General features: G+C 34.3%; 2 protein-coding genes across 3 annotated transcripts in view; one reads left to right on the forward strand and one right to left on the reverse strand.

Moving 5' to 3' along the window:
• Positions 1-5,803: 5,803 nt before the first annotated feature.
• On the reverse strand, positions 5,804-6,568 carry LOC128210592 (activating signal cointegrator 1 complex subunit 2 homolog). Its single transcript, XM_052914943.1, has one exon. The coding sequence runs from the start codon at positions 6,566-6,568 to the stop codon at positions 5,804-5,806; it is 765 nt and encodes a 254-aa protein (XP_052770903.1).
• Positions 6,569-15,677: 9,109 nt separating this feature from the next.
• LOC128212358 (nucleolysin TIAR-like) overlaps positions 15,678-26,553 on the forward strand; it is a 147,481-nt gene continuing 136,605 nt past the window's right edge. For both annotated transcript variants that reach the window (XM_052917774.1, XM_052917777.1), the window contains exons 1-3: positions 15,678-15,748; positions 15,826-15,857; positions 16,005-16,101. In XM_052917774.1, coding sequence (XP_052773734.1) covers positions 15,737-15,748; positions 15,826-15,857; positions 16,005-16,101 — 141 coding nt within the window. In that variant the 5' untranslated portion in view covers positions 15,678-15,736. The remainder of the gene's footprint in view (positions 15,749-15,825; positions 15,858-16,004; positions 16,102-26,553) is intronic.

A 26,553-nucleotide genomic window follows, 5' to 3' on the forward strand; every position in this document is an offset into this window, starting at 1 on the left:
GAAAATATCCTGTTTTGTGCCTCATATTTGATTTATGATCTATATCTATTGCATGTCAAAGTATATTCAGAATCACTGAAATGTGGAAAAAGAGGAGTATATACGCATAAACAATAGTATATAAGTCCTACCCGACTTTCTCATTAGAAAAGCATGTATAGTGTGCGAAAAACCTAGGTAGTCGGTATTATATATAACTAAATCAATTTACGATTCGTGACGCTTCTGTGTGTATTGTATTCTTACTTGACAAACATAAGACATTCATCTAGTATAGAACAAATTCCTTAGTCTTGTAAATATATAAACATCGATCTCAGGAAATGTGGGTTTTTCTTTTACTGCAGAAACATTTTCTAAACTAAATTACCCCTTTCGATGTCTAAAAAAATACTGTTGACTGCATTTTCAAGAAAACGTGTCAATACTTAAAGACAACAAGATTATCTAGAGCCTGCTTCATGTCTTTGTCATGCTTTGGTTTTTAGAAGCATCAAGTTTCTAAATCTGATTAGTTTTTTTTTCAAAGCATGTCAACATATTGTTAACACACGATGTCGAACCGACGTGATGTGATGTACACCATAAAGTAATCGCAGCCCAATTATATAGCCAAGTTTGCGAAGTTCATGTTTGTAAAACCCTGCTTTTCCAATCGTTTAAAACAGCATGAACCTTATATACAGAGGATCTCAGATATGCCTTATGAGTAATATTTCCTTAAAGTTAACAACTATTCGTCGAAGTTTATATTCCTTAATAACATTAAAACGTTAACTCGTCCTTAACATATGCAGCCATTCTTTTAAAATTGATTTTATTCTTTTAAATAATGATTTTAATATTTGTATACAAATATCTGCAACGAACATGTACATATATCTGCTACGAACATGTACATATTTCTGCTATGAACATGTACATATATCGATGTTGAGAATTTGTATAAAGGATAGTTACTCGTTCTGGCACTGAAGCGTTGAACGTTATTCACATACAGCATCTGGATGTGAACGTACACAGTCAACATTTGCTCACTTTCAAGACAGACACATCGTCCAAACTACAACAGATGACATGTTTCTCGCCACTTCTGTCCAAAAACGACGCTACCCTGAGCTTATTTTGTGAACCCGCACGGTAGTGGAGCCCGCAGCGCCCAAATAGAGCCCATACAATGGACTCTAAGAAGCCCTTGGAAGCGCGGCATCAAGAGCTCTTGGCCTTCCAATCGAGGGCGCCGAAAGAACCCTTAACCATTTAAACTGTAATGACACTTGTCAGATTTAATTATCGATTTGATTTTACCATTCTTACATCTAGATTCAATTAGAATTTTCGTGGGCTAATAACGGTAACAAGACTAGAATAGAATTGAAATAATGGAGAGAGAATAAATGAAGTTATAAAGAAAATGGCGTTGTACAGACCACCTAGAAAGAAACATTTGAATCACAATGGGAATCAATTAAAATGGTTACATGGAAAACATCGGCAAATATTTCTGAACGCCAATGGCTCCAACGGAGCTATGTTAAATTTCGCTATCGTTTAAACAGTACGCATTTTACATGTTTCTTAATAATCGTTAAATCTTAAAACATATCACCAACAAATAATGAATTACAATAAATACATAGAGTGAAAGCTACTGTACTGTACACTACGGTGCCATAAAGGTGACATACATGTACGTGTTATTTTTTATCTCATTATAACGACTTACGCACCTCGTTTAAACGACTTCGTAACTAGTTAAAACGGCATAGTCATCTCGTTAAAACGAGGTCAAAATCGCCTTATTTTAAAAAAAACACAACAACATTCTAATAAGATCATCTCTTGCCCCAGCCATTATTATGTCGCGTATTCGAATGGTAATATTTCGAGATTCTGATTGGCCAATTATGTCATTTTAGCAAGATACCTTAGAAGTTTTAGGATGAATATTTTATGGAAATATCGAGACGTTCAAACACAGGGCAGGCTTACTCGATTTACCAACACTTCGATGAAAATTAAATTGGATGCAGATAAACTAATTGAGTTGAGACAAATCGCGGCTGTGTAGCAAACATTATAAAAAGAATAATTGTTTTAAAAAAATGATATTATGAGCCGCTTTTTGTTTGTTATAATTATGTCATCATCAATACGTGAAGCACAATGCAATATATCAACATGTACTGTTCGAGGAATTGTGTCTTTTGAGTGACACATACATTGAATGACGTTGCTATTGTATGTTTGGCAGAACACCAATTAAAAAAGCAGTACTCTTTTTTTGCTTAATACATTGCATATGACGTCAATCACCACTTACGGAAATATTGACCTTATCCCAAAAGTTGGTAAAAGTGTAGTGAGTATTCTGTACAGAAAAACTGTTAAACTGTTAATGACCGCATTGATATTAGCCATACATTCGTTTTGTTTTGTTTATACATGTCATCTATTAACGACATACATGTTTATATATGATGAATACGTTGAAATGCATAGACGAACTCCATGGTTGATAAGATTTATAGGCTTCATGGTACTAGTATAGTGTGTGGTGATGCTAACTTTTATATGATAATCGATGTTAGTACATGTACAAGGACTCATGCTGTGTCCAGTTTGTGTATGATTATAATTTCTGTAACATAAAACCATGTTAAGATGTTGTCCAACAAGAAAGTACTTAGACCATGGTGTAGTCAGATTACAAATATAGTCGAAACCCGTTACCTCGGTATCCCAGGGACCGGCAAGAATACTTTGAGCCTCGCGTATATCGAGCCATCGATAATACTTAAAAAGGTTAATAACAATTGGTCCTTTTTATCCAAATCGACCTAACGAGAAAATCGAGCCAAGTGATATCGAGTCAAAGAGTTTTGACTGCATTTGTTAGAACCATGACACTTGATCTCGATGAATGTCGTGTTTCAGAACATTTACCTATATTAAACAAATGGAATATACCCATGCGCTTTTTGGTAGTTGTTCCTTTGTCCGACGCAGAACATGTAAACAAACACACGATGGTTTGGACACTAAAATAATATTTAAAACGTTGCCAATTAATCCATTTTTCATAAAGGTTTTACGGGGGGAGGGTGTTACCAAGAAAATACTCAACAAGAAGTGAGCCCATCAAGACTCATATTTAAAGAACAACTACATTGGTTCTGTTTGGGAACTTTGGTCTAACGTAAAACAATGGAACTGCCATATAAAGTTGTCAAAAATGCTTGACATACACGCAACTTTCAGCATGAGTTTTTACTATTTCCTGGTGTAATGTCTAATCATTGTTTAAACGTGTTTACATAGCGTTCAGAGCTGCATTTAGCATAGTTACTGTGAGCTTTTTTAAAACACTGCTTGGATTATCAGTAGCATTAAATCGTTCCCTGATGAATTCCCGTAGAGAGAGAGAGAGAGAGGGGGGGGGGGGGGGGGGGGCGAGAGAGGGAGGGAGAGAGGGGGGGGGGAGAGAGAGAGAAAGAGAGAGAGAGAGACGCAAGACGGGTAGATTTGTTCACATCTTAGAGCTTTAAGCACTATATCAAAACGATTTGCTCCTCATCTGGAGCTGTACCCCAATACTGGTCAATACATAAACAGCAATATGTTTGAACATATCACAGCAGTCTGGTTCATAATAGACACAGATTATGTAGATGTGATGAATGCGAACTCTATTCCCGTGATTATTTGTATACATGTATACTCTTAAATAATACAAAGAAGTCTACTAGTCTTGTTGTATGTTAAGGAAAAGGATTTTTTCAATCGTGAAGCCTTGTATTGTGAGTTGTGCGTATCCTGACTAAACCATTATATTATACAACGGCGTATGGGAGGTAATCCAGCTTTCTCCTTCACCTGCTAAACAACGGATTTCTCTTTCTCTGTTTTAAATGAGAAACTGTTTTATTATGCCCCCTTTGATAGGCATGATCGGCATTATAGGTCGGTCGGTAGGTCAATTTGACGGATGGTTGATCGGCAGACCAAGTGTTGTCGGCACAATTACTCAAGAACGGTTTTCCCTTAGACCATGCGAGTTTTCTGGTGGGTTTCCAGTAGCCAGAGGGTAACCTCTACTGTCCTAAGGTCATTCGGGCAAATATCACAACCAAATTTCCAGACATGCAAAGTTTGAGCTTAATCAAATGATTTACCGTGATACCATATACATATACATATATGTCGGTTAAATTTCAGCAGTACGTAAAACTTCCTAATTGAACAAAAACGCTGCATGATGTGGGCACGCCTTTGTTGTTCAATGCTGTCGCTTCAAAAACAAGTTAATCGTTGGGAACGATGTTTGTTACCTGACGGGGTACAACGTGGACAGATTTGCAAAACATGAAAGTAAAAACAATACTTTCAGTTTTTTTGAATTACATAATGGGGTGGGGAGGGGCACTTATGTCTTCGTCATACCGCACAAAGGACCCGACATTAAGTTATGAAATATTCAACAATTGTATTGATCTCAGTGTAACGGGCTTTGCTTGAATGGAAAATACAGTCACTCATTAATTTCAATGCGTTAGCAGTTCGACTGCAAGTTCTGATTTTGTGTCCAGAAAAAGATGTAAAGAAAGCCAGGCAATTGATGAAAGGCTTCAAAGAACAATATAGAAATCTCCACAATACAGTTTTCCTATTAGACTGACAACTGATTAATCTCATGTCATTCCATGTGTTTTGTGCGCGAGATGTCCAAACTAGCAGCAAAGGAAATTATAAACGAATGACACCACGATTCACTCTTACTTCGTGTCCAAATACTTGAACTACATTTCGATATTTCCGTGCTTTCTGTTTATATTTTAGTCATGTCTGGACTCTAGGTGATGGTGAAATACGTTTGATCAGTGTTGCAATTGTTTGGCTACTTTTCGCCCATGTTTAAGGATAAAATCAAACAACAACAATAACTCATTGTGTCCTATTTGTCAACCCATCCTGAACCATCAATAAGCAGTATGCATAACTCTTAATGCTACTGCGAGTGTGAGTTGTTTAGCTAGACCTCCAGTGAGGGCTGGAGTATCAGGTAATGACATGGTATGTAGAATTTAAATCCACTTTGTTACACATCATTGGCAGTAAATGGGATTTATTTGGTTGAACATGAATTAAGTTCAAACCCATTGCACCGATCAACCATTTTTTGGTAAACATATATAGGGCATCAGATGGCAATTCTGGATCATCTATGAATATTAATAATTCTTGTATTTAAAAAAATGCATCTGTATCAGTATGCAGTTATACTCTCAAGCGATGTAAAGTAAGAGATAATGTGTGGTCATCAACGAACATAAACAGACACCTCAAGACAAATAGTTTTTAATTATTTCATTGTATGCTCATCATTTATACATTGTGATTATTTTCTTAACTGTTTCGTATCATTGTTTTTCTGTTTGTTAGCCATTGCTTTATCACTTCATTATCATAGTGTGCCTTTGTCTTTTTCTTTCTGTACTGATATTTTTTTCTGAGCCGTTTTCTGGTCACCTCTCATTTTCTGCCTATGTCTTTCTTGCTTGATCCTCTGGTCTTTGAGTCGTTTTCTATTCACCTCTCATATTCTGCCTATGTATTGTCTTTCTTGGTTGATCCTCTGGTCTTTGCGCCGTTTTCTGGTCACCTCTCATATTCTGTCTATGTATTGTCTTTCTTGGTTGATCCTCTGGTCTTTGCGCCGTTTTCTGGTCACCTCTCATATTCTGTCTATGTATTGTCTTTCTTGGTTGATCCTCTGGTCTTTGCGCCGTTTTCTGGTCACCTCTCATATTCTGTCTATGTGTAGTGTCTTTCTTGGTTGATCCTCTGGTCTTTGCGCCGTTTTCTGGTCACCTCTCATATTCTGTCTATGTATTGTCTTTCTTGGTTGATCCTCTGGTCTTTGCGCCGTTTTCTGGTCACCTCTCATATTCTGTCTATGTATTGTCTTTCTTGGTTGATCCTCTGGTCTTTGCGCCGTTTTCTGGTCACCTCTCATATTCTGTCTATGTATTGTCTTTCTTGGTTGATCCTCTGGTCTTTGCGCCGTTTTCTGGTCACCTCTCATATTCTGTCTATGCATTGTCTTTCTTGGTTGATCCTCTGGTCTTTGCGCCGTTTTCTGGTCACCTCTCATATTCTGTCTATGTATTGTCTTTCTTGGTTGATCCTCTGGTCTTTGCGCCGTTTTCTGGTCACCTCTCATATTCTGTCTATGTATTGTCTTTCTTGGTTGATCCTCTGGTCTTTGCGCCGTTTTCTGGTCACCTCTCATATTCTGTCTATGTATTGTCTTTCTTGGTTGATCCTCTGATATTTGCGCCGTTTTCTGGTCACCTCTCATATTCTGTCTATGTATTGTCTTTCTTGGTTGATCCTCTGGTCTTTGCGCCGTTTTCTGGTCACCTCTCATATTCTGTCTATGTATTGTCTTTCTTGGTTGATCCTCTGGTCTTTGCGCCGTTTTCTGGTCACCTCTCATATTCTGCCTATGTATTGTCTTTCTTGGTTGATCCTCTGGTCTTTGCGCCGTTTTCTGGTCACCTCTCATATTCTGTCTATGTGTAGTGTCTTTCTTGGTTGATCCTCTGGTCTTTGCGCCGTTTTCTGGTCACCTCTCATATTCTGTCTATGTATTGTCTTTCTTGGTTGATCCTCTGGTCTTTGCGCCGTTTTCTGGTCACCTCTCATATTCTGTCTATGTATTGTCTTTCTTACTTGATCCTCTGGTCTCTGAACCGTTTTCTGTTCACCTCTCATATTCTGCCTATGGATTGCTATGTATTGTCTGTCTGGGTTGAACCTTCTCTTTTCCATTCTCTTATGTTTACCTGAACATACATATCACCTCTGAAGAAAAAGAAATAGACTTTTATCACAGCTTTCGCTTTGTTTTCCATGTTACCTATACCTGGTATACACTTATTTGCATCGTATTTGTCTTTCTCTGTTTCTTTTGTTTCGTTTCGATGTCTTTTTTTTTCTTGTCTTCATTCTAAAGTTCTTTCTGTAGCTCTTGTCCTGAAAACAATTTTCCAGTAACGAACCATACATTGGTACATTCAATTCCTATTTTTGTTGTTCAGTTGGGACAAGATGGTTTCCAATCAAACAAGAGAAGGCAAATACAATTGCCATTACAACACCATTGGGTTCAATAGCTTACTGAGTCATTGTTTACATAGTGTCTCTATGATCAGAGATGTAATAATATGAAGTTACCCAGTGTTCTTATAACGGTTGGATAGTAGACCTATCAAGTGGTATTCGATGATGAGATTGACTCAATGGTATGAACAAATGTATTTCAGCCGTTGTGTAGTAGGCAATAAACGGACAGACTAATTCATTTTTGTAGGCTTTTGTTAAGATCATTGAATTATGTATAGCATCGACTCTTCTTCTCGTGAATTCATCTCCAAACAATCCGGCGAAACAACAAGTGATGCGTACAGTAACTTACATTTTTGGTTTGTTTTGCAAATATTTTGTCATTGCTAAAATGCCTATAAAGCTTTTTGGATAAAAAAGTATGAACCATTTTTCCTAACAAAATACTTTTTACGTTATTAGCAACATTAAGTTGTCGATTTCAGCCTTGTTCATGCAGATGCCATATTTTGTTTCGTGTCAAAATTTAAAAAAAAACTTTCAAGTACTTTAAGTTTTAAGAAACATTACGTTTCGGGTAACGGTTGTGTGACAACCAGAAAACAACACCAACAAACTTCGTCATCAACACAATAAATGCCGAGATGATAATTGTGTTAGCATGCTATACTGAAAATCAAAACGAAAAGAGCAAAACCTGCTGTTTATAAGAGAAAGAGACTGATACGCTCTTTGCATCGCTATGTCTTTTCATGTAGTTTTGTTTATCATTTGTTGCACAGGGGTCATGCTAAAGGCCACTAAGAGCTACTAAGAACTACTACGAACTTTTTAGAGTGACTTTAAAGCATTAGTGCATTATAAATAAATAAGAGTTTTTAAAAAGATTTAGTTAAACACTTATTTAAATTGAAATTCACTATGCAGTGTTTAATCAGAGGCACCGTGTTTGAAAGAAAATATTTATATCGGTTATGTAAGCTTTTAAATACACGTGTGTATTTTATTTGCATGTACTGAAGAAAATATTGAAGCGTCAATAACGAATTACTTAGAACGCAAAGCAAGAGCCACCGTCCTTCAATATTTCAGTTGCTTACGATATATTTGACTGAACCTCCATATAATACATGGTGTTATTTCATTTCTTATAGACAGGAAAACACGCATACTGTCTAAAAAATGTTATAATTAAATATTCCACATTACACAACACAATTAAACACATACACACGTAATGTATAACATATGGTGTTTATTATACAGAAAAGAATAGACGTTTTTATTTGTTAAACAAACTGATAAAAAAGAAAAGAAAAGAAAAGACAAAAAAAGAGAGATCAATTTTTAACTAAAAAAATAAATATTAGCAAGTAAATAAAGAATTAATAAACTACGAAAACGTAGAAAGAAAAAAGAGACTGTACTAGAGGGTGTTGCTTAAATGTAATTTTTCTTTTAATACATGCCATTTTAGCCCGTGGACTGTTAATTTGTCATTCATGAGTGTAATTTTATGTTCGATTATGTATCGCAAACCTATGTAGTTTTTGAAAGCTGTAAAAGTTGGAGTAATATCTCTAAGCTTCATAAAGTATATAAAATATTTCAACAACACAGCACATCTGATGAATATATCAGACCGAAATAAGTTTTTCATAACCAACTGCATGCATATTTTATATTCTTGTTTAAGTCCATATACTTGTAGCGTACTTACCCCTAAATGCACATAAATGCCTGGTTTTGTTTCTTCTACACGACTATCGTTCACTACGTGGGAACATCGGCTTTGATTCGTTAAATTCAACCTTGTTTGTTTTACAAGCATCATACTGATATTGTCCTTGAAAAAATAGAAAAACTATTCTTCATCAGTTTGTTCAGGCCATTTTTTTCTGGTGAGTGAAAGAAGTACCATTTGTCGTCGGCGTGCATTGGACAACTACACTGACGTCTAATACTTTTAACGAGTGCCTTGACAAACGCTGCAATATTCTGTCAAATATATTATTTAATAAAATATACGAACTAAAAACAAAATATTTGTTCAATAGTTGCCTTATATTTAGTCAATAAAAATATTTATTGACTTTATCTTAAAACAAATGCTTGTTCAAAAAATATTTATTGGCTAAAAATGTTAAAAACACGTGATCATTTAAATATTACTATGCAGTATAATTATGTTTTATGCAGTATCTATAAATTTGTGTGAGGTAAAAATTATTTGGTATAATTTGGATGATGGGAAAACGGGTTTATTACAACAAGGAATTTCATTGGCTCGCCAAATTCAATATTACACAGTCCATGATTACAACGTTATTCCTGGAAATAATATCACAGTGGCTTGGTGACAGGAGCTCATATTAGTCCATCTTGCCTTAGTCCATCTAGCCATAATAAATCAGTTCAACCAGCCATACTTATGATATATTATGGGTAGACGGACTAGTATGAGCTCCTTTCATCAACCCACTGTGATTGGGCGCTGCCATATTGTTTTGCCTTAGCCATTCAAATCTGCTGTTATAAGATGTAGATAGTATCACATGATCCTTATTACACCCACTATCTTTATTTTAACCACATATAAATATTTTATTGGACGTTAATATTTTTTACATGCGGTATATTTGCTAACATTATAAATATTAGTTTTTTTAATAAATTTATTTCTTATATAACAAATTTATTTTTTTAATGAATAAATATATTGCAATTATTGAACACATATTTTCTTAGTCAAGTTGTGTATTTCTTATTAAATAAATATATATTTGACATAGAACATTGCAACGTCATGCCATAATATGAGATGATTTTTTAATTGTGTGCTTTAGAATATTTATGTAAAGGAAACACAAAAATGGACTCCAGCATTGGCCTTGCCTGATTCCTTTCTGTATTTGGGGAACCATTCGGACACCAATTCGTGAGTTCATACGCAACTTTCTGGAACGTATTGATACGAACTTTTAGTATAATATGGGTTGGCACCGGCAGCGTATAACCATGTAAGCATAATTGCAAAATTAACATGGCTAATCGTATGCCGAACATCCGGTGAGCAGGTATATAGCTTACTATTGTTTTCCATTGTATCTGTATGCTTCTACGAGTAAGAAATGATGCCATCATACAACAAAGATGTTTCTAAAAACCATTTTGGTTATTGTAATTGTACAATCCATCCCCTCTTGCTTGATTTTCATCTATTAATCTTTTTCCTCGAATTTGCATGCTTTTATGTAAAACAGTCAAAGTCTGGTTACAATATGGCTTTAAATTTGGTTGATATCGTGGTTTATGGACACACTATTTAGTTTTCGTATGTATGTTACACGTTATATTCTTAAGTACGATGCAAATGATCAAATAAAACACATGTCATCTGTTGTGCTGATATTCTTATCGTGCAAGTCATTTAAAATTACACTATCTTGCACAATATACTGAATTATTTTAAAACCTTTTATGTTCTTCTAACTTATAATGTTTGTATCACTTTTCCCTGCACTGTAACGTTCATGTGTATACTTAAAACGATGTTACAAGATCTAATTAAAGATATTTAGAACACTATTATAAAAGCTACTAAGACCTTCTTATTACAAGCGCTACCAAAACGACTAAGAACATTATTAAAAGAAGGGAGCTACTAAAACGATTAAGAACACTAATTCACGAGCTACTAAGAACTACTAAAACGATGTTAAAAGAGTTACTTAGAGCTACTAAGAACACTATTATAAGAGCTACTAAGAACACTATTATAAGAGCTACTAAGAACACTATTATAAGAGCTACTAAGAACACTATTATTAGAGCTACTAAGAACACTATTATAAGAGCTACTAAGAACACTATTATAAGAGCTACTATGAACACTATTATAAGAGCTACTAAGAACACTATTATAAGAGCTACTAAGAACACTATTATAAGAGCTACTAAGAACACTATTATAAGAGCTACTAAGAACACTATTATAAGTGCTACTAAGAACACTATTATAAGAGCTACTAAGAACACTATTATTAGAGCTACTAAGAACACTATTATAAGAGCTACTAAGAACACTATTATAAGAGCTACTAAGAACACTATTATAAGAGCTACTAAGAACACTATTATAAGAGCTACTAAGAACACTATTATAAGAGCTACTAAGAACACTATTATAAGAGCTACTAAGAACACTATTATTAGAACTACTAAGAACACTATTATAAGAGCTACTAAGAACACTATTATAAGAGCTACTAAGAACACTATTATAAGAGCTACTAAGAACACTATTATTAGAGCTACTAAGAACACTATTATTAGAGCTACTAAGAACACTATTATAAGAGCTACTAAGAACACTATTATAAGAGCTACTTAGAACACTATTATAAGAGCTACTAAGAACACTATTATAAGAGCTACTAAGAACACTATTATTAGAGCTACTAAGAACACTATTATAAGAGCTACTAAGAACACTATTATAAGAGCTACTAAGAACACTATTATAAGAGCTACTAAGAACACTATTATAAGAGCTACTAAGAACACTATTATAAGAGCTACTAAGAACACTATTATAAGAGCTACTAAGAACACTATTATAAGAGCTACTAAGAACACTATTATAAGAGCTACTAAGAACACTATTATAAGAGCTACTTAGAACACTATTATAAGAGCTACTAAGAACACTTTTATAAGAGCTACTAAGAACACTATTATAAGAGCTTCTAAGAACACTATTATAAGAGCTACTAAGAACACTATTATTAGAGCTACTAAGAACACTATTATAAGAGCTACTAAGAACACTATTATAAGAGCTACTAAGAACACTATTATTAGAGCTACTAAGAACACTATTATAAGAGCTACTAAGAACACTATTATTAGAGCTACTAAGAACACTATTATAAGAGCTACTAAGAACACTATTATAAGAGCTACTAAGAACACTATTATAAGAGCTACTAAGAACACTATTATAAGAGCTACTAAGAACACTATTATAAGAGCTACTAAGAACACTATTATTAGAGCTACTAAGAACACTATTATAAGAGCTACTAAGAACACTATTATAAGAGCTACTAAGAACACTATTATAAGAGCTACTAAGAACACTATTATAAGAGCTACTAAGAACACTATTATAAGAGCTACTAAGAACACTATTATAAGAGCTACTAAGAACACTATTATAAGTGCTACTAAGAACACTATTATAAGAGCTACTAAGAACACTATTATTAGAGCTACTAAGAACACTATTATAAGAGTTACTAAGAACACTATTATAAGAGTTACTAAGAACACTATTATAAGAGCTACTAAGAACACTATTATAAGAGCTACTAAGAACACTATTATAAGAGCTACTAAGAACACTATTATAAGAGCTACTAAGAACACTATTATTAGAGCTACTAAGAACACTATTATAAGAGCTACTAAGAACACTATTATAAGAGCTACTAAGAACACTATTATAAGAGCTACTAAGAACACTATTATTAGAGCTACTAAGAACACTATTATTAGAGCTACTAAGAACACTATTATAAGAGCTACTAAGAACACTATTATAAGAGCTACTTAGAACACTATTATAAGAGCTACTAAGAACACTATTATTAGAGCTACTAAGAACACTATTATTAGAGCTACTAAGAACACTATTATAAGAGCTACTAAGAACACTATTATAAGAGCTACTAAGAACACTATTATAAGAGCTACTAAGAACACTATTATAAGAGCTACTAAGAACACTATTATAAGAGCTACTAAGAACACTATTATAAGAGCTACTAAGAACACTATTATAAGAGCTACTAAGAACACTATTATAAGAGCTACTAAGAACACTATTATAAGAGCTACTTAGAACACTATTAAACACTATTATAAGAGCTACTAAGAACACTATTATAAGAGCTACTAAGAACACTATTATTAGAGCTACTAAGAACACTATTATAAGAGCTACTAAGAACACTATTATTAGAGCTACTAAGAACACTATTATAAGAGTTACTAAGAACACTATTATAAGAGCTACTAAGAACATTATTATAAGAGCTACTAAGAACACTATTATAAGAGCTACTAAGAACACTATTATAAGAGCTACTAAGAACACTATTATTAGAGCTACTAAGAACACTATTATAAGAGCTACTAAGAACACTATTATAAGAGCTACTAAGAACACTATTATAAGAGCTACTAAGAACACTATTATAAGAGCTACTAAGAACACTATTATTAGAGCTACTTAGAACACTATTATAAGAGCTACTAAGAACACTATTATAAGAGCTACTAAGAACACTATTATTAGAGCTACTAAGAACACTATTATAAGAGCTACTAAGAACACTATTATAAGAGCTACTAAGAACACTATTATAAGAGCTACTAAGAACACTATTATAAGAGCTACTAAGAACACTATTATAAGAGCTACTAAGAACACTATTATAAGAGCTACTAAGAACACTATTATAAGAGCTACTAAGAACACTATTATAAGAGCTACTAAGAACACTATTATAAGAGCTACTAAGAACACTATTATAAGAGCTACTAAGAACACTATTATTAGAGCTACTAAGAACACTATTATAAGAGCTACTAAGAACACTATTATAAGAGCTACTAAGAACACTATTATAAGAGCTACTAAGAACACTATTATTAGAGCTATTAAGAACACTAATATAAGAGCTACTAAGAACACTATTATAAGAGCTACTTAGAACACTATTATAAGAGCTACTAAGAACACTATTATAAGAGCTACTAAGAACACTATTATAAGAGCTACTAAGAACACTATTATTAGAGCTACTAAGAACACTATTATCAGAGCTACTAAGAACTACTTCATGCGATATCATACAATAGCTACAAAAACGACTCAGAACACTATACCAATAGATTCTAAGAACTTCTAAGAAGCTTACAAAAGCAACGAAGAACTAAGTTAAAATCACTAAGAGCTATTTTAAGAGCTATTTAGAACTAAGTTCTAATATATACACAACATTAAGACAGGCTCTTCAACTTTTGAGTAATTGCCCTTTAACTTTTAGAATCTAAGCTTATCCACTCTTGGCCAATTGCATCTTCAGAAAACTTGGTCACCATATGTTTCGGCCAAATAAAGCGGACAAATCTCGAATTATATTGTTTTTTATTGCCATGGTTTCAGTCTTATCCGATCTTCTTTTCAGATCTAATCGTTCTTGAAAAATGGAGTTATGGGAATTGAGAATTTTAAATTGTGTTTATGTTTCTCCGAATGTTATCAATATTATCAACAGCATCGGCCTCGTCGTCAGAAGGGAGTGGAAGGTGGGAGGAGAACTGGGATAATAAGAAGAAGGAAGGTGGAAAAGTCAAGATAGGAGGTGTACGGGAAGAAAGGATGATAGAACAGGGGTAGGAACTGGGATAAGATTATAGAGGAGGGAGAGGGAAATGTATAATGATAATAAATGATAATGAATGAATGATAATGAATGATGGGGGATAGAAGAAGGGAAGAAGGAATGATATTGGAGGGAATAATGGGTGAAAGAAGAGGAGAAAAAGGGAGGGGGATATGATAAGAAGGAAGAATAGAAGAGGGTGAAATGTAGGAAAGATGGGACGACAGCATGTGGTGGCTGAGAGCCTGACTCGAAAACCAGCACCGATAGTTCCCGAACAAATTATTCCCAGATTTGAAACCCTGGCAGGTACATGTAGCATGCGGGATCACATACGCTTATACGATGGTGACTCAGAGAGTAATTGGAAAGACAGAAGAAAAGACAGATCTCGTATTATGTACGACTGCATGTGGTGATCTGAGAGCTTGACTCGAATACCAGCGCCGCTCGTTCCCGAACAAATTCGTCCCAGTTTTGAAACCCTGGGAAATAGTGTCATACTAAAAGTTTAGAGGTTTAAATGGCAGAAAACTTCATCCATTTTCTTGGAAATGTTATTTGGAGAAATGTTCGCAGTGGTTATAATGTCATATTTTATTCAGAAATTCATGCTGGAGCGATAGTTCTTCAAAATTGAGATTTTTGTTATATTTCAGCGATTAGATAATATTGTTATGCCGGATTTCTTTCATTCAGTCTATTTATATTATTTATAACACTAATAAGTAGTCTATAAATATATGAAAAATACATTAACAATGCTTTCTGTAGCGCATGTGGTCTTTACAATAAAGGGTGTGAAAAAATAGCCATGGATAAGAAGGGTTTAAAACACAAGGTGTTCAGCGTGAGCTATTGTGATATAGTGATTGTACGTCATCGTCCTTCCGTCGTCAACATTTTCAACTTCTCACCCTGCTTTCTAGAGTGCTAATACGGATTCACTAATTTATACAGATGGTTGAACTTGTAAATTAGTATTAGAGAAGGAAACCTATACCTATAGTACTTGAGAGAAGACGGTCCTGAGTGTTGTTGCTGGAGAACATAGGTAGTTGTATTTAACCTGTAAGTTGTTTCGACGTACTCTGTTTATCATCCGGGTTGCGCATGCGTAACTTGTACTTCTCGTGTGGTCGCCATCATCAAATATGTCGAACCAGGTAGAGTATTTTGTCAATAATGTGATGTTTTTTGGCCTTGTCATGACCTTGTCTAACCAGATTTCTTTCTGTTTCAGTGGGATAGCAGTGAAACTTCCCCCAGAACCCTGTAAGTATAACATTCTTTTCAAAAATCACCAGTATCCGGCTTAGATTTTCACGCAAAACGTGTCGTTTTGTTCAAAACAATTGACTTTTCCTTGTTTCGGTTTTAAAAAGTAAAAACAATTTGATACTGTGTAACCGCCTATTTCAGTTATGTGGGTAATCTGGATCCTTCAGTCACAGAAGGCCTGATAATGACGCTCTTCGGACAAATTGGGCCGTGTAAGAGTTGCAAAATCATTTTAGAGGTGAGTTTCATTGTTCAACTTGTATCATTGTCCAGAACTGATCATTTGGTGACAAACAACATGTGTTAAACTTTTGTAGAATATAACGAAAGTTATTCAATATAAATTGGTTTATCATGAGACAGAATATTTTCTCTGTTTTCAAAGCTGTTCTCATCTTAGTCCAAATAATTGTACGTTGACGGATTTTTTTTAGATTTTTGTATGGCAACTCCTTCACTTACAAATTGTTTAGTATCAAAATTGGGTAGAAGTTCCGATCAGGATTCTGGGTTAAAGCATATAGCGTCTATAAAATATCATAAAAACAAGAAATATTACCAGATTATGTTATTTTATATTAGTTCTGTACACAAAAAATAAATATCCAACTTATAATTATGAGTTTGAAGGCTTTTCTTCATTTCATTCTGTCAAAACATAACGATATATACATGAAAGGCACCTGTAAGGCTTCAGGGCACAGTTTTAAATCGCTCGGAACATTTCAGCCATGGCCGAGTTGTTACGATTGTATAACGAGGTCTTTCTCGAAGCTTTGTCGGAGGAGGCCGAGTTATTACAGTTGTATCGAGTTGTTCCCCTTCGCATAGTTGTTGTCTGTGTCAGACAACTTTTGTTTTATTGGAAAGGTAAACAACTTGTTTTAATGCATTAAATGCTTGTTTAGTGCAAAATAACATTTCACTTACATGGTAAAATATGAAAATAACTCTTTATGATCAATTTCAACCATAAAATACTTCACTTTAAACAATTTCAATATTTTTAAAACACCCCCGTTTTTTTGCACATTCCCGTTTAGACGTTAGGGATTGGAAGAATCCCGTATAACACGTCTATTATTTTAGACTATTCTCATCTAACTGTCAAATTAGACTAGATTTCTAGGTGTACATGGATTAACATAAAAAACTTTTAAATTATGAAAAAGATCATTAAAATTATTGTTTTCTATTTTGCCAATCAATTAAATCTAAATAAATCTTAACTTATAAAATAACACGAAAGTAAATCATTATTAGGCCCTAATGAAGCACTTTTTTTACTGTAGCTAAATGGTTGAGGTTGGGAATCGTATTTCCAACTCTCATGTCTTGGCATATTTATCCAAAAAACTTGATGTAGGGAAGTGTTATTTTTGTGTGAGTTGGATAACAGGAATTTTGTTAACACAAATAACATAAACAAACACCTAATACTGAAGTGTCTGGAATATAGCTGGCTTGGCTGTGCACAACTGCTTAGGCTGAATAATGAATGTAAATGTTGAAATAAATTTTTTGTACCACTGAGTATGTTTACATAACAAGTTAGTAGGTCTGGTGCAAATTTGTACTTATTTTTTAACTTTGTAAGTTTTAAACGATCACAACCTTTATAGCCAGATCAGACTAATATAGCTTTTAAAGTCTGTTTTTGCCATTTTCTAAAATTGTCACAGCCTGTATAATTTCCACCAAACCAGGCAAAAAATCCCTTTTCTGGAAATCTTAACTTAATTGAACATTACTTTTTTTGGTGCTTTTAATCAGGGTTGTCTTTACTCTCAAACTGGACGCTTAGATAATTCCTGTTAAGAAATAGTAAATATATAGGATGTCTATACATTCTGTTATGTAAAATAAGACTGAAAATCCCCCAATACAGGGTCACAAAACAATAGGAAAATACCCTAGTTGAGGGCACAAGACTGGAAAAATTCCTTGTTTAGAAAACTTACGTTTTTACAATTTTGAATTCACAAAACCTACCAACCAGACACAAAACCTTCCAGCCTTCAAACCTTCCAAGAAACAAACCGGAATCTAAATAAATAGTCATTTTTGCACGCCTTAAGTTTTTAAAAATTATTATTAAACCATATAGTGTGCAAAATTTACTTTTTTGCCATAGCAAATAATTCTACAGACTTCATGTTTTGTTTATAGCCTACATAAGTCTTCATGAAACTCTAATACCAAAGTATAACGGCAAAACTGTCTGAGTGTAATTTGCTATAAATTAAAAGTAAAATATAAATGTGCTATTTTGTTTGTACACACATTAGCACAATAGTTACCAACAGGCCATTCATTAGTAGTGTACGAAACCATAGCGGATCATCATCTGCTATAACATCCAGGCATTTGATGCTGCATTTGAATTTTTTTCTTGACTGAAGCAAGAGTGCAGGTAAAACACTGAATACAAATTTAAATGTAAATCTTGGCTCATAAACAAGTCTGTCAGAAGAAAACATGAAACCACATCTACATGTAGTAGAACTGTCATAATACTAGCATATTTATTTATGGTCATGACTCATGATTTTAAAATATTGATGAAAAATACAAATTTTATTTGTTGCTGAAATTTTGTCTGTTTAGGAATTTTTCCTCTCTGTTTGGTCTGATAGAAAGGGCTGAACATTATATAATCAGCACTTCAGGAACATGTTTCCAAATTAATTAACCTTCAATACTTATTACAACTTTTTTTCTGAGAATATCTGGAAGATAGAAAGCAGTGTGTGTATACCACGTGATAAATTGCATCATAAATGCTACTTCGAAATGCAAAAAAACAAAGATAACTTCACTATTTCTTCACCATTTTTAATGAAATGTAGTGCAGTCTACGCCGCTTACGGAGCCACGCATTCCGTCTTTTACCAGACTTTGATTGAGAGTTTAGTTTCTTCAAACACTTTGACAAACCTTTTCACAAAACGGCTGTCTGACGAAGCAATGTCAACACATTATTTTGAAAACTGGTTTGTCTAAGTGTTTGAAGAAACAAATCACCTTATCAAACTCCGGAATGCAACGGAGACGAGGCTCTTTAAGCGGCAAAGACTGCCCTTTGTTTCATTTAAATGGTGTAGTAAACAAAGAGTTATCTTTGTTTAAGTTTTAATTTTAAGCAAAATGTTGCCTTCCGAAGTAGCATTTATATGACATAATTTATCACGTGGTTTACACACACTGGAAAAAAGTCTGAGTTTTAATTACATGTGTTTGTATATTAGGACGACAACTTATTAAGTGCATTAAATAGCGCAAATGATATGACACATGTCAAATCTAATAACTTTCTCTGCCAGAAGTAATTGTATCATTATTGTGTACAATCATAACTTCATCTAGAGCAGAAGCAGAAACAATGTTTTACCTTTCTGTTGACAAATAAATCAAGGAAAAGTTGCACCAAATTGATATCACATTTTTCTGCTTGATCTCAAATTCCCTGACATGTAAATGTATTAATATATCAATTATTTTGACACTGTTTCAAGTTTGACAACATGTAAGCACTCTTCATCTTTTTCTATAAACGCTTGAATATGAATGTATTATTTTACGAGCATCTCATTAACACTGATAATGATATTTGACTGGTTTACATTGTGTAAAGTAAACAATATTTGAAAAACAACCTTTTAGGAAGACCTATGGAACTACCAGTCTATGGAAATTTGTACTCTAATTATGCAAATCTTTGATAATCATGTGTTAAACATGAGGCTACACTACTCTCATTTAATGCAATTTATGTGTGTTCCAACCACGAAGCTATTACTTTCCATATAGCCAACATGAAGCAGTTACTTCCCTTAGTAAATCCAGACTAGATAGCCCACTCTAAACTCAGGCATGAAGCAATTATTTCCCTTACCATATAATTGTGAACCCTGCCTTGAAGCAATTACTTCTCTTACCAAATAACTGTAATCCCAGATATGAAGCAGTTACTTCCCTTACCGTTTAGCCCACTGTAAACCCAAACTTTAAGCAGTTACTTCCGTTACCATAAAGCACACTGTAAACTCAGACATAAAGCGGTTGCTTCCCTTACCATATACTCAAGTGTAAACCCAGACATGACACAGTTTCTTCCCTTAGGCCTAAACAAAAAAAAATACATTTGGTTTGGGTAACCGACCCTACCTACAGAGCGCCGATCTTACCTTTTTGTGTCGCCTGAAAAGACGACATATAGGGGTTACTTTTGTCGGTGGCGGTGGCGGTGGCGTCCGCGTCCCATTTTCGCTTGTCCGGGGTATATCTCCTAAACTATTAGTGGTATCAACTTGAAACTTCATATGTACATAGATCTAATTGAGGGCAAGTGCAGTGCACAAGAACTGTTACTCTTGCTTCCATATTTTTAGAGTTTTGCCCTTTGTTATTTTTCATGCGCTCAAGTTTTGTCCGGGGCATATCTGGTAGAATATAAGAGATATCAACTTGAAACTTCATATGTAGATAGATCTCATGGAGGGCAAGTGCAGTGCACAATAACAGTAACTCTTGCTTTCTTAGTTTTAAAATTATTGCCCTTTGTTAATTTTCATGCTTAAAGTTTTGTCCGGGGCATATCTTGAAGAATATAAGAGGTATCAACTTGAAACTTCATAGCTAGACAGATCTCATTGAGGGCAAGTGCAGTGCACAATAACAGTAACTCTTGCTTTCTTAGTTTTAAAGTTATTGCCCTTTGTTAATTTTCATGCTTAAAGTTTTGTCCGGGGCATATCTTGAAGAATATAAGAGGTATCAACTTGAAACTTCATAGCTAGATATATCTCATTGAGGGCAAGTGCAGTGCACAATAACAGTAACTCTTGCTTTCTTAGTTTTAAAGTTATTGCCCTTTGTTAATTTTCATGCTTAAAGTTTTGTCCGGGGCATATCTTGAAGAATATAAGAGGTATCAACTTGAAACTTCATAGCTAGATATATCTCATTGAGGGCAAGTGCAGTGCACAATAACAGTAACTCTTGCTTTCTTAGTTTTAAAGTTATTGCCCTTTGTTAATTTTCATGCTTAAAGTTTTGTCCGAGGCATATCTTGAAGAATATAAGAGGTATCAACTTGAAACTTCATAGCTAGATATATCTCATTGAGGGCAAGTGCAGTGCACAATAACAGTAACTCTTGCTTTCTTAGTTTTAAAGTTATTGCCCTTTGTTAATTTTCATGCTTAAAGTTTTGTCCGGGGCATATCTTGAAGAATATAAGAGGTATCAACTTGAAACTTCATAGCTAGATAGATCTCATTGAGGGCAAGTGCAGTGCACAAGAACCGTTACTCTTGCTGCCATATTTTTTAGAGTTATTGCCCTTTGTTAATTTTCTTGCTTAGGTTTTGTCCGTGGCATATCTCGTAAACTATAGGAGGTTTCAACCTGAAACTTATTCCGTAGGTATATCTGATTGAGGGTTCAAATGCCACCTACACTTGAAAGTTAAATGGCAACATCATTGTCTATAAAAGAATAAAATGCCAATCTAACAGCTATAATGTAGACAGTAAATAATTCGTCAGGCGACACATCCGACTCACGGAGTTCTAGTTTATAGTCAGTTTGAAAAAAAAAAATACTTTTTTTTTTTTTTTAAATTGCTTTTCAATATGCAGTTTAAAACCTTAAATGCAGAAGATAACTTTAACACCATTCCGATATGATGAAAATGATATTCTTATATAAACCTAATGAAAACGACTCTACCTATTTTTGAAAAGGATGTTACCCTAACCAAACAATTTTTAGGCAGTAGGCCGCTAGGCCTGCAGACTTTTATAACGGTATCTCGGAAATTGCATCGGCAAATCGACATAACATTTTTCACTATTGGTGAATTAATGCGCGCACGGGCGTATCAACCCCAGCGCGGTTAGAAGTGCGGTGGTCACCGACCTAATTTACATTTACATTCACATCGAACATACCTCGTAGGCAATAGCTACGGACTGCGTTCTGCATATTAATTAGCTTGCTATAAATAATGCTGTAATGAGTTCTCAATCAAGGTTAAAATGCGGTTAATATAGTTCGAATAACATGCGTTTTGCGTAATATAACGCAATTATTTTAATATAAATGTACAATAAGCAATTATTTTAATATCGGCGAGTTACAGAACGCAATATAAAAAGCAGAATCCTATATACCTGTGTTTCGATTTTGCTTCGGCCGCAGACAGATAATATCTACATGTACAATTAGTTTAGAATAGAATGTGGGTCATCGTATTCGGACAGGTGTACCCCCTGGAAATAAACTCTGTAAAGACGTCAAAACCAGGAAAAATATGGATCATAATATGATGCAATAAATGCTAATTAAGCATTTAATATAAATTCATAATGTTTTAAATGAATGCTTCATTTTATCCTACAATCATTTTCTTGGGGGGGATTAAGTTATTCTATGAGTATATTTTCTATGTTTAAAATTTCTTGACATTTTTTATTGAGATTGTTAGTTTATACTTGTGTTTGTCTTGGGAATAAATAGTATGTGGGTGATTCGAGCCAGAGGTATTTGGTGTTTAAGAAAGAAGGCTTAAACATTAAACTAATCAATATGTTCAATGCATTTTTTGGGATGCATTTGGTTTAGCTGGCATACCCTGGTAGTAAATTAAATACGCCCAAGTCAAGTTTCAGCTGTAGAGTAGATTCTACTAAAATTTCCTTAACACCTTATCCGTGGCAGTGCGTTGTTCATTAAGGGTTTAATATGATATTGAGAATTACTCCATACCTTACAAGTAACTATTTGGCTTAGTCCACATTTAAAGTGACTTATACTGCATGATCTCATTGAGAATCAACTTTAAACTCTAAAAGTGTTCGCGAAGGAAATTATGAGCGAGCATATACTATCTTTTATGTTTTAATTTTTATGTTAATAATTATGTTTTACAATTACATGACTATACTCACAAAATGTTGCAGGCCAAAACCCATTCAACGCTTTAAGCGCTTTGATTTGTTTAGGCCTTACCATATAGCACACTGTAAACCCAGGCATGAAACAATTACTTCCCTTACCATATAATCCAGTGTAAACCCAGACTTGAAGCAGTTATTTCCCTTACCATATATCTCACTGTCAATTACACTTGAAGCATTAAGGCCAGAGTTTTAATATCTTTAGATTTAAGGGAGCGTTAGACTTAAATATTGCAAAACCCAATTAGAAATAAAATATTTTTTAAACTGGGTCACACGTGATAAGAAAATTAGGTCACTAAGTCAAATTTTTAAAAAATCTTGCCCGAAACTATTTTATGGTGGTGATTGGTCGAATTATGTTCAAACATGGTCAGAATGTTTTCTTGGGTTAAATTTTGATTGGGTTTTAAAAGTGGGTCATATGGGTCAAAAACAAGGTCAATAGGTCAAACCTCAGAAAAAATATTTGAAACACACTAGAGGCAATCTAATATTCATGAAACTTCATCAGACTGTTTTCCTTGATTGTTGTTGAATAGTTTAAAACTGGGTCACATGGGGTCAAAAACCAGGTCAGTAGGTGGAATCTTTGAAAATTGTGCCCCTAACCAAACATTGGTATTGGATAGTCAGTTATGTTTAAATTTGGTAAGAATGTTTGCCTTGATGAAACCTTACAAGAGATTTAAAGTTGGTCACATGGGGTCAAAAACTAGGTCAATAGGTCATATCTTACAGAAATCTCGGGAACACTCTAGAGGCAATACATCTGCTCTAATTTCCATGAAACTTAATCAGAATGTTTGCCTCGATGAAATCTTGGAATAGTTCGAAACTAGTTGGTCATGTGGGGTCAAAAATGAGGTCACTGGGTCAAATCTTAAAAAGAAACTTGTGGACACTCTAGAGGCTATATTTTTTTACAATGAATTTGGACCAATCTTCATGAAACTTGGTCAGAATGTTTGCCTTGATGAAATCTTAGATTAGTATGGAATTGGGTAACATGCAGTCATAAACTAGGTTTCTTGGTCAATTCTAAATGCTACATTATATACAATATTTTTTATTTCAAACAGTTGCAATTAAATTTAAACTCAAATATATATATTTCACCAACAATTGATTTCCATTCCTTGACTTAGCCCAATCAGGCGGGGGATACCAATTCAACTAATTTGCTTGTTATTTTTATATCCTCCTTACAAATCCTTTTTAAAATTCTCCTGTAAATCTTAAATTACAAAATTCCTAAACTCTGTTGCTTTCCTTAATATATAGCACGGTGTAATCCCAGACATGAAGCAGTTACTTCCCCTACTATATAGCACTGTGTAATTCCAGACATGAACAAGTAACTTCCCTAACTATATAGCATGGTGTAAATCCAGATGTGAAGAATTTACTTCCCTTACTATATAGCACAGTGTAAACCCAGACATGAAGAAGTTACTTCCCTTACTATATAGCACAGTGTAAACCCAAACATGAAGCAGTTACTTCCCTTACCATACAACATGGTGTTAACCCAGACATGTAGCAGTTAATTCCCTAACTATATAGCACTGTGTTATTCCAGACATGAAACAGTTACTTCCCTTACCATAAGGTCAAGTGTTACCGATTTTCCATAGAAACTAGCCCGACCGGGCTACTGTTTTTTCCATATGTGATTTAAAAAAACATGTCAATTACACAACGCGTAACGCATCGTGTTTTTATACGCAAAGCCTTATTATTTAAGAATGCGTCCTTCCAAGCGATTGGAGCGACTAAGTTGCCTTGACAACGGCGAAGTCGGATTCGCCGAAATTTACGATGATAAAAAGCCAATTGCTCTGCGATTCAGGGCTCAAGCCATGTGCTGAATATTTGTTTATTTAATCCATGAATATAAACACATGTCAAAATTAATTAATGGCTGAAGTGACAACTAATTATTGATCAGTTTCTATCCAGTAGCTGTGTCTGTTAGCAGCAGTCAAACCTTATGACGTCAATAACTCCACCCATTATGTAAATTAATGGATACGTCGGCAGTTTTCGACAACTACGATGGCTATGAAAATCAACAATGCTAAAGTAGCAATATGAACATTGATATTTTATTTATTTTGTTTAAATATATTTGATTTATTAGCTAAAATAAAAAGAAAGTTATTTAAGTTTTTAATGCGGACAGAAAATAATCATTCTAAATAATCATTCTACAGAAGTTAAATGCGCAGGAAACAGGTGCCCGTTTACTTCCTGACAAATTCAATCAAAGTGAACGGAGAACTGTTGGACAAAGTTAACTCATTGTCAGTGTACAGTGCAGTAAGGTTCTATTTTACAACTTTGAATTGCTTTGCCATTTATTTTAAAGAACAACTATAGGAATATTGGCAATATAAACATCAGAACATTCTGTTGTAACTTCCAAAATTTGAAAGTGAAACTGAAAGTTTAAAAGGGAAACATGTCATTGCACAATCGCTGGTGGATATCGGATATGACAAGTATGCATTGAATAACAAAACTTATAGTACATGCATAATTCTTTCCTTTAAATAAATGATATGTTCAGAAAATATTTCTCTCTTTTGATACCTTTTTGAAAACTTTAGATACTAACCTTTTGATGACTATACTATTATACGTTCTGACAATAATTTGTTATTGACGCATTGTTCAGATTGGGGAACATTTATTGAAACTGTATGAGCGTGCTTAATTAGATGATCAGAACCATTGCGGAATTGTATTCAAACCTTCAAAAATTATTTCGAACGTGTAATACTTTATAGTGTTTTAAGTTTGGGCTAGTGAAATTGAGTTTGGGCTAGTAAAATTTCCTATCTGGTAGCCCGAATGGGCTAGTGGATTCCAATCCGAATTTTATACACTGATAAGGTCCAGTGTATACCATGACATGAAGAAGTTACCTCCCTTACTATATATCACGGTAATAACCCAGGCATGAAGAAGTTACTTACCTTACTATATATCATGGTGTACACTCAGACATGAAGAAATTACTTCCCTTACTTTATATCACAGTGAAAACCCCGACATGAACCAGTTACTTCCCTTACCATAAGGTCCAGTGTAAACCCAGGCATGAAGCAGTTACTTCCCTTACTATATATATCATGGTGTAAACCCAGGCATGAAGAAGTTACTTCCTTACTATATATCACAGTGTTAACCCAGGCATGAAGCAGTTACTTCCCTTATCATAAGGTCCAGTGTTAACCCAGGCATGAAGAAGTTACTTCCCTTACTATATATCACGGTGTAAACCCAGGCATGAAGAAGTTACTTCCCCTACTATATATAATGGTGTAAACCTAGGCATGAAGAAGTTACTACCCTTACTATATATCATGGTGTAAACCCAGGCATGAAGAAGTTACTACCCTTACTATATATCACGGTGTAAACCCAGGCATGAAGAAGTTACTTCCCCTACTATATATAATGGTGTAAACCTAGGCATGAAGAAGTTACTACCCTTACTATATATCACGGTGTAAACCCAGGCATGAAGAAGTTTCTTCCCCTACTATATATAATGGTGTAAACCTAGGCATGAAGAAGTTACTACCCTTACTATATATCACGGTGTAAACCCAGGCATGAAGAAGTCTCCCTTAGGCCTAAAAAAATTAATTGTGTGGTTTGGGTAACATGGCCCCCAAGAATAGGTAGGGTAGGATTTTTTTTTTTTTTTTTTAGTTTGG

This window comes from Mya arenaria, chromosome 12 (assembly GCF_026914265.1).
Source record: "Mya arenaria isolate MELC-2E11 chromosome 12, ASM2691426v1".
NCBI classification, from domain to species: Eukaryota; Metazoa; Mollusca; class Bivalvia; order Myida; family Myidae; genus Mya; species Mya arenaria.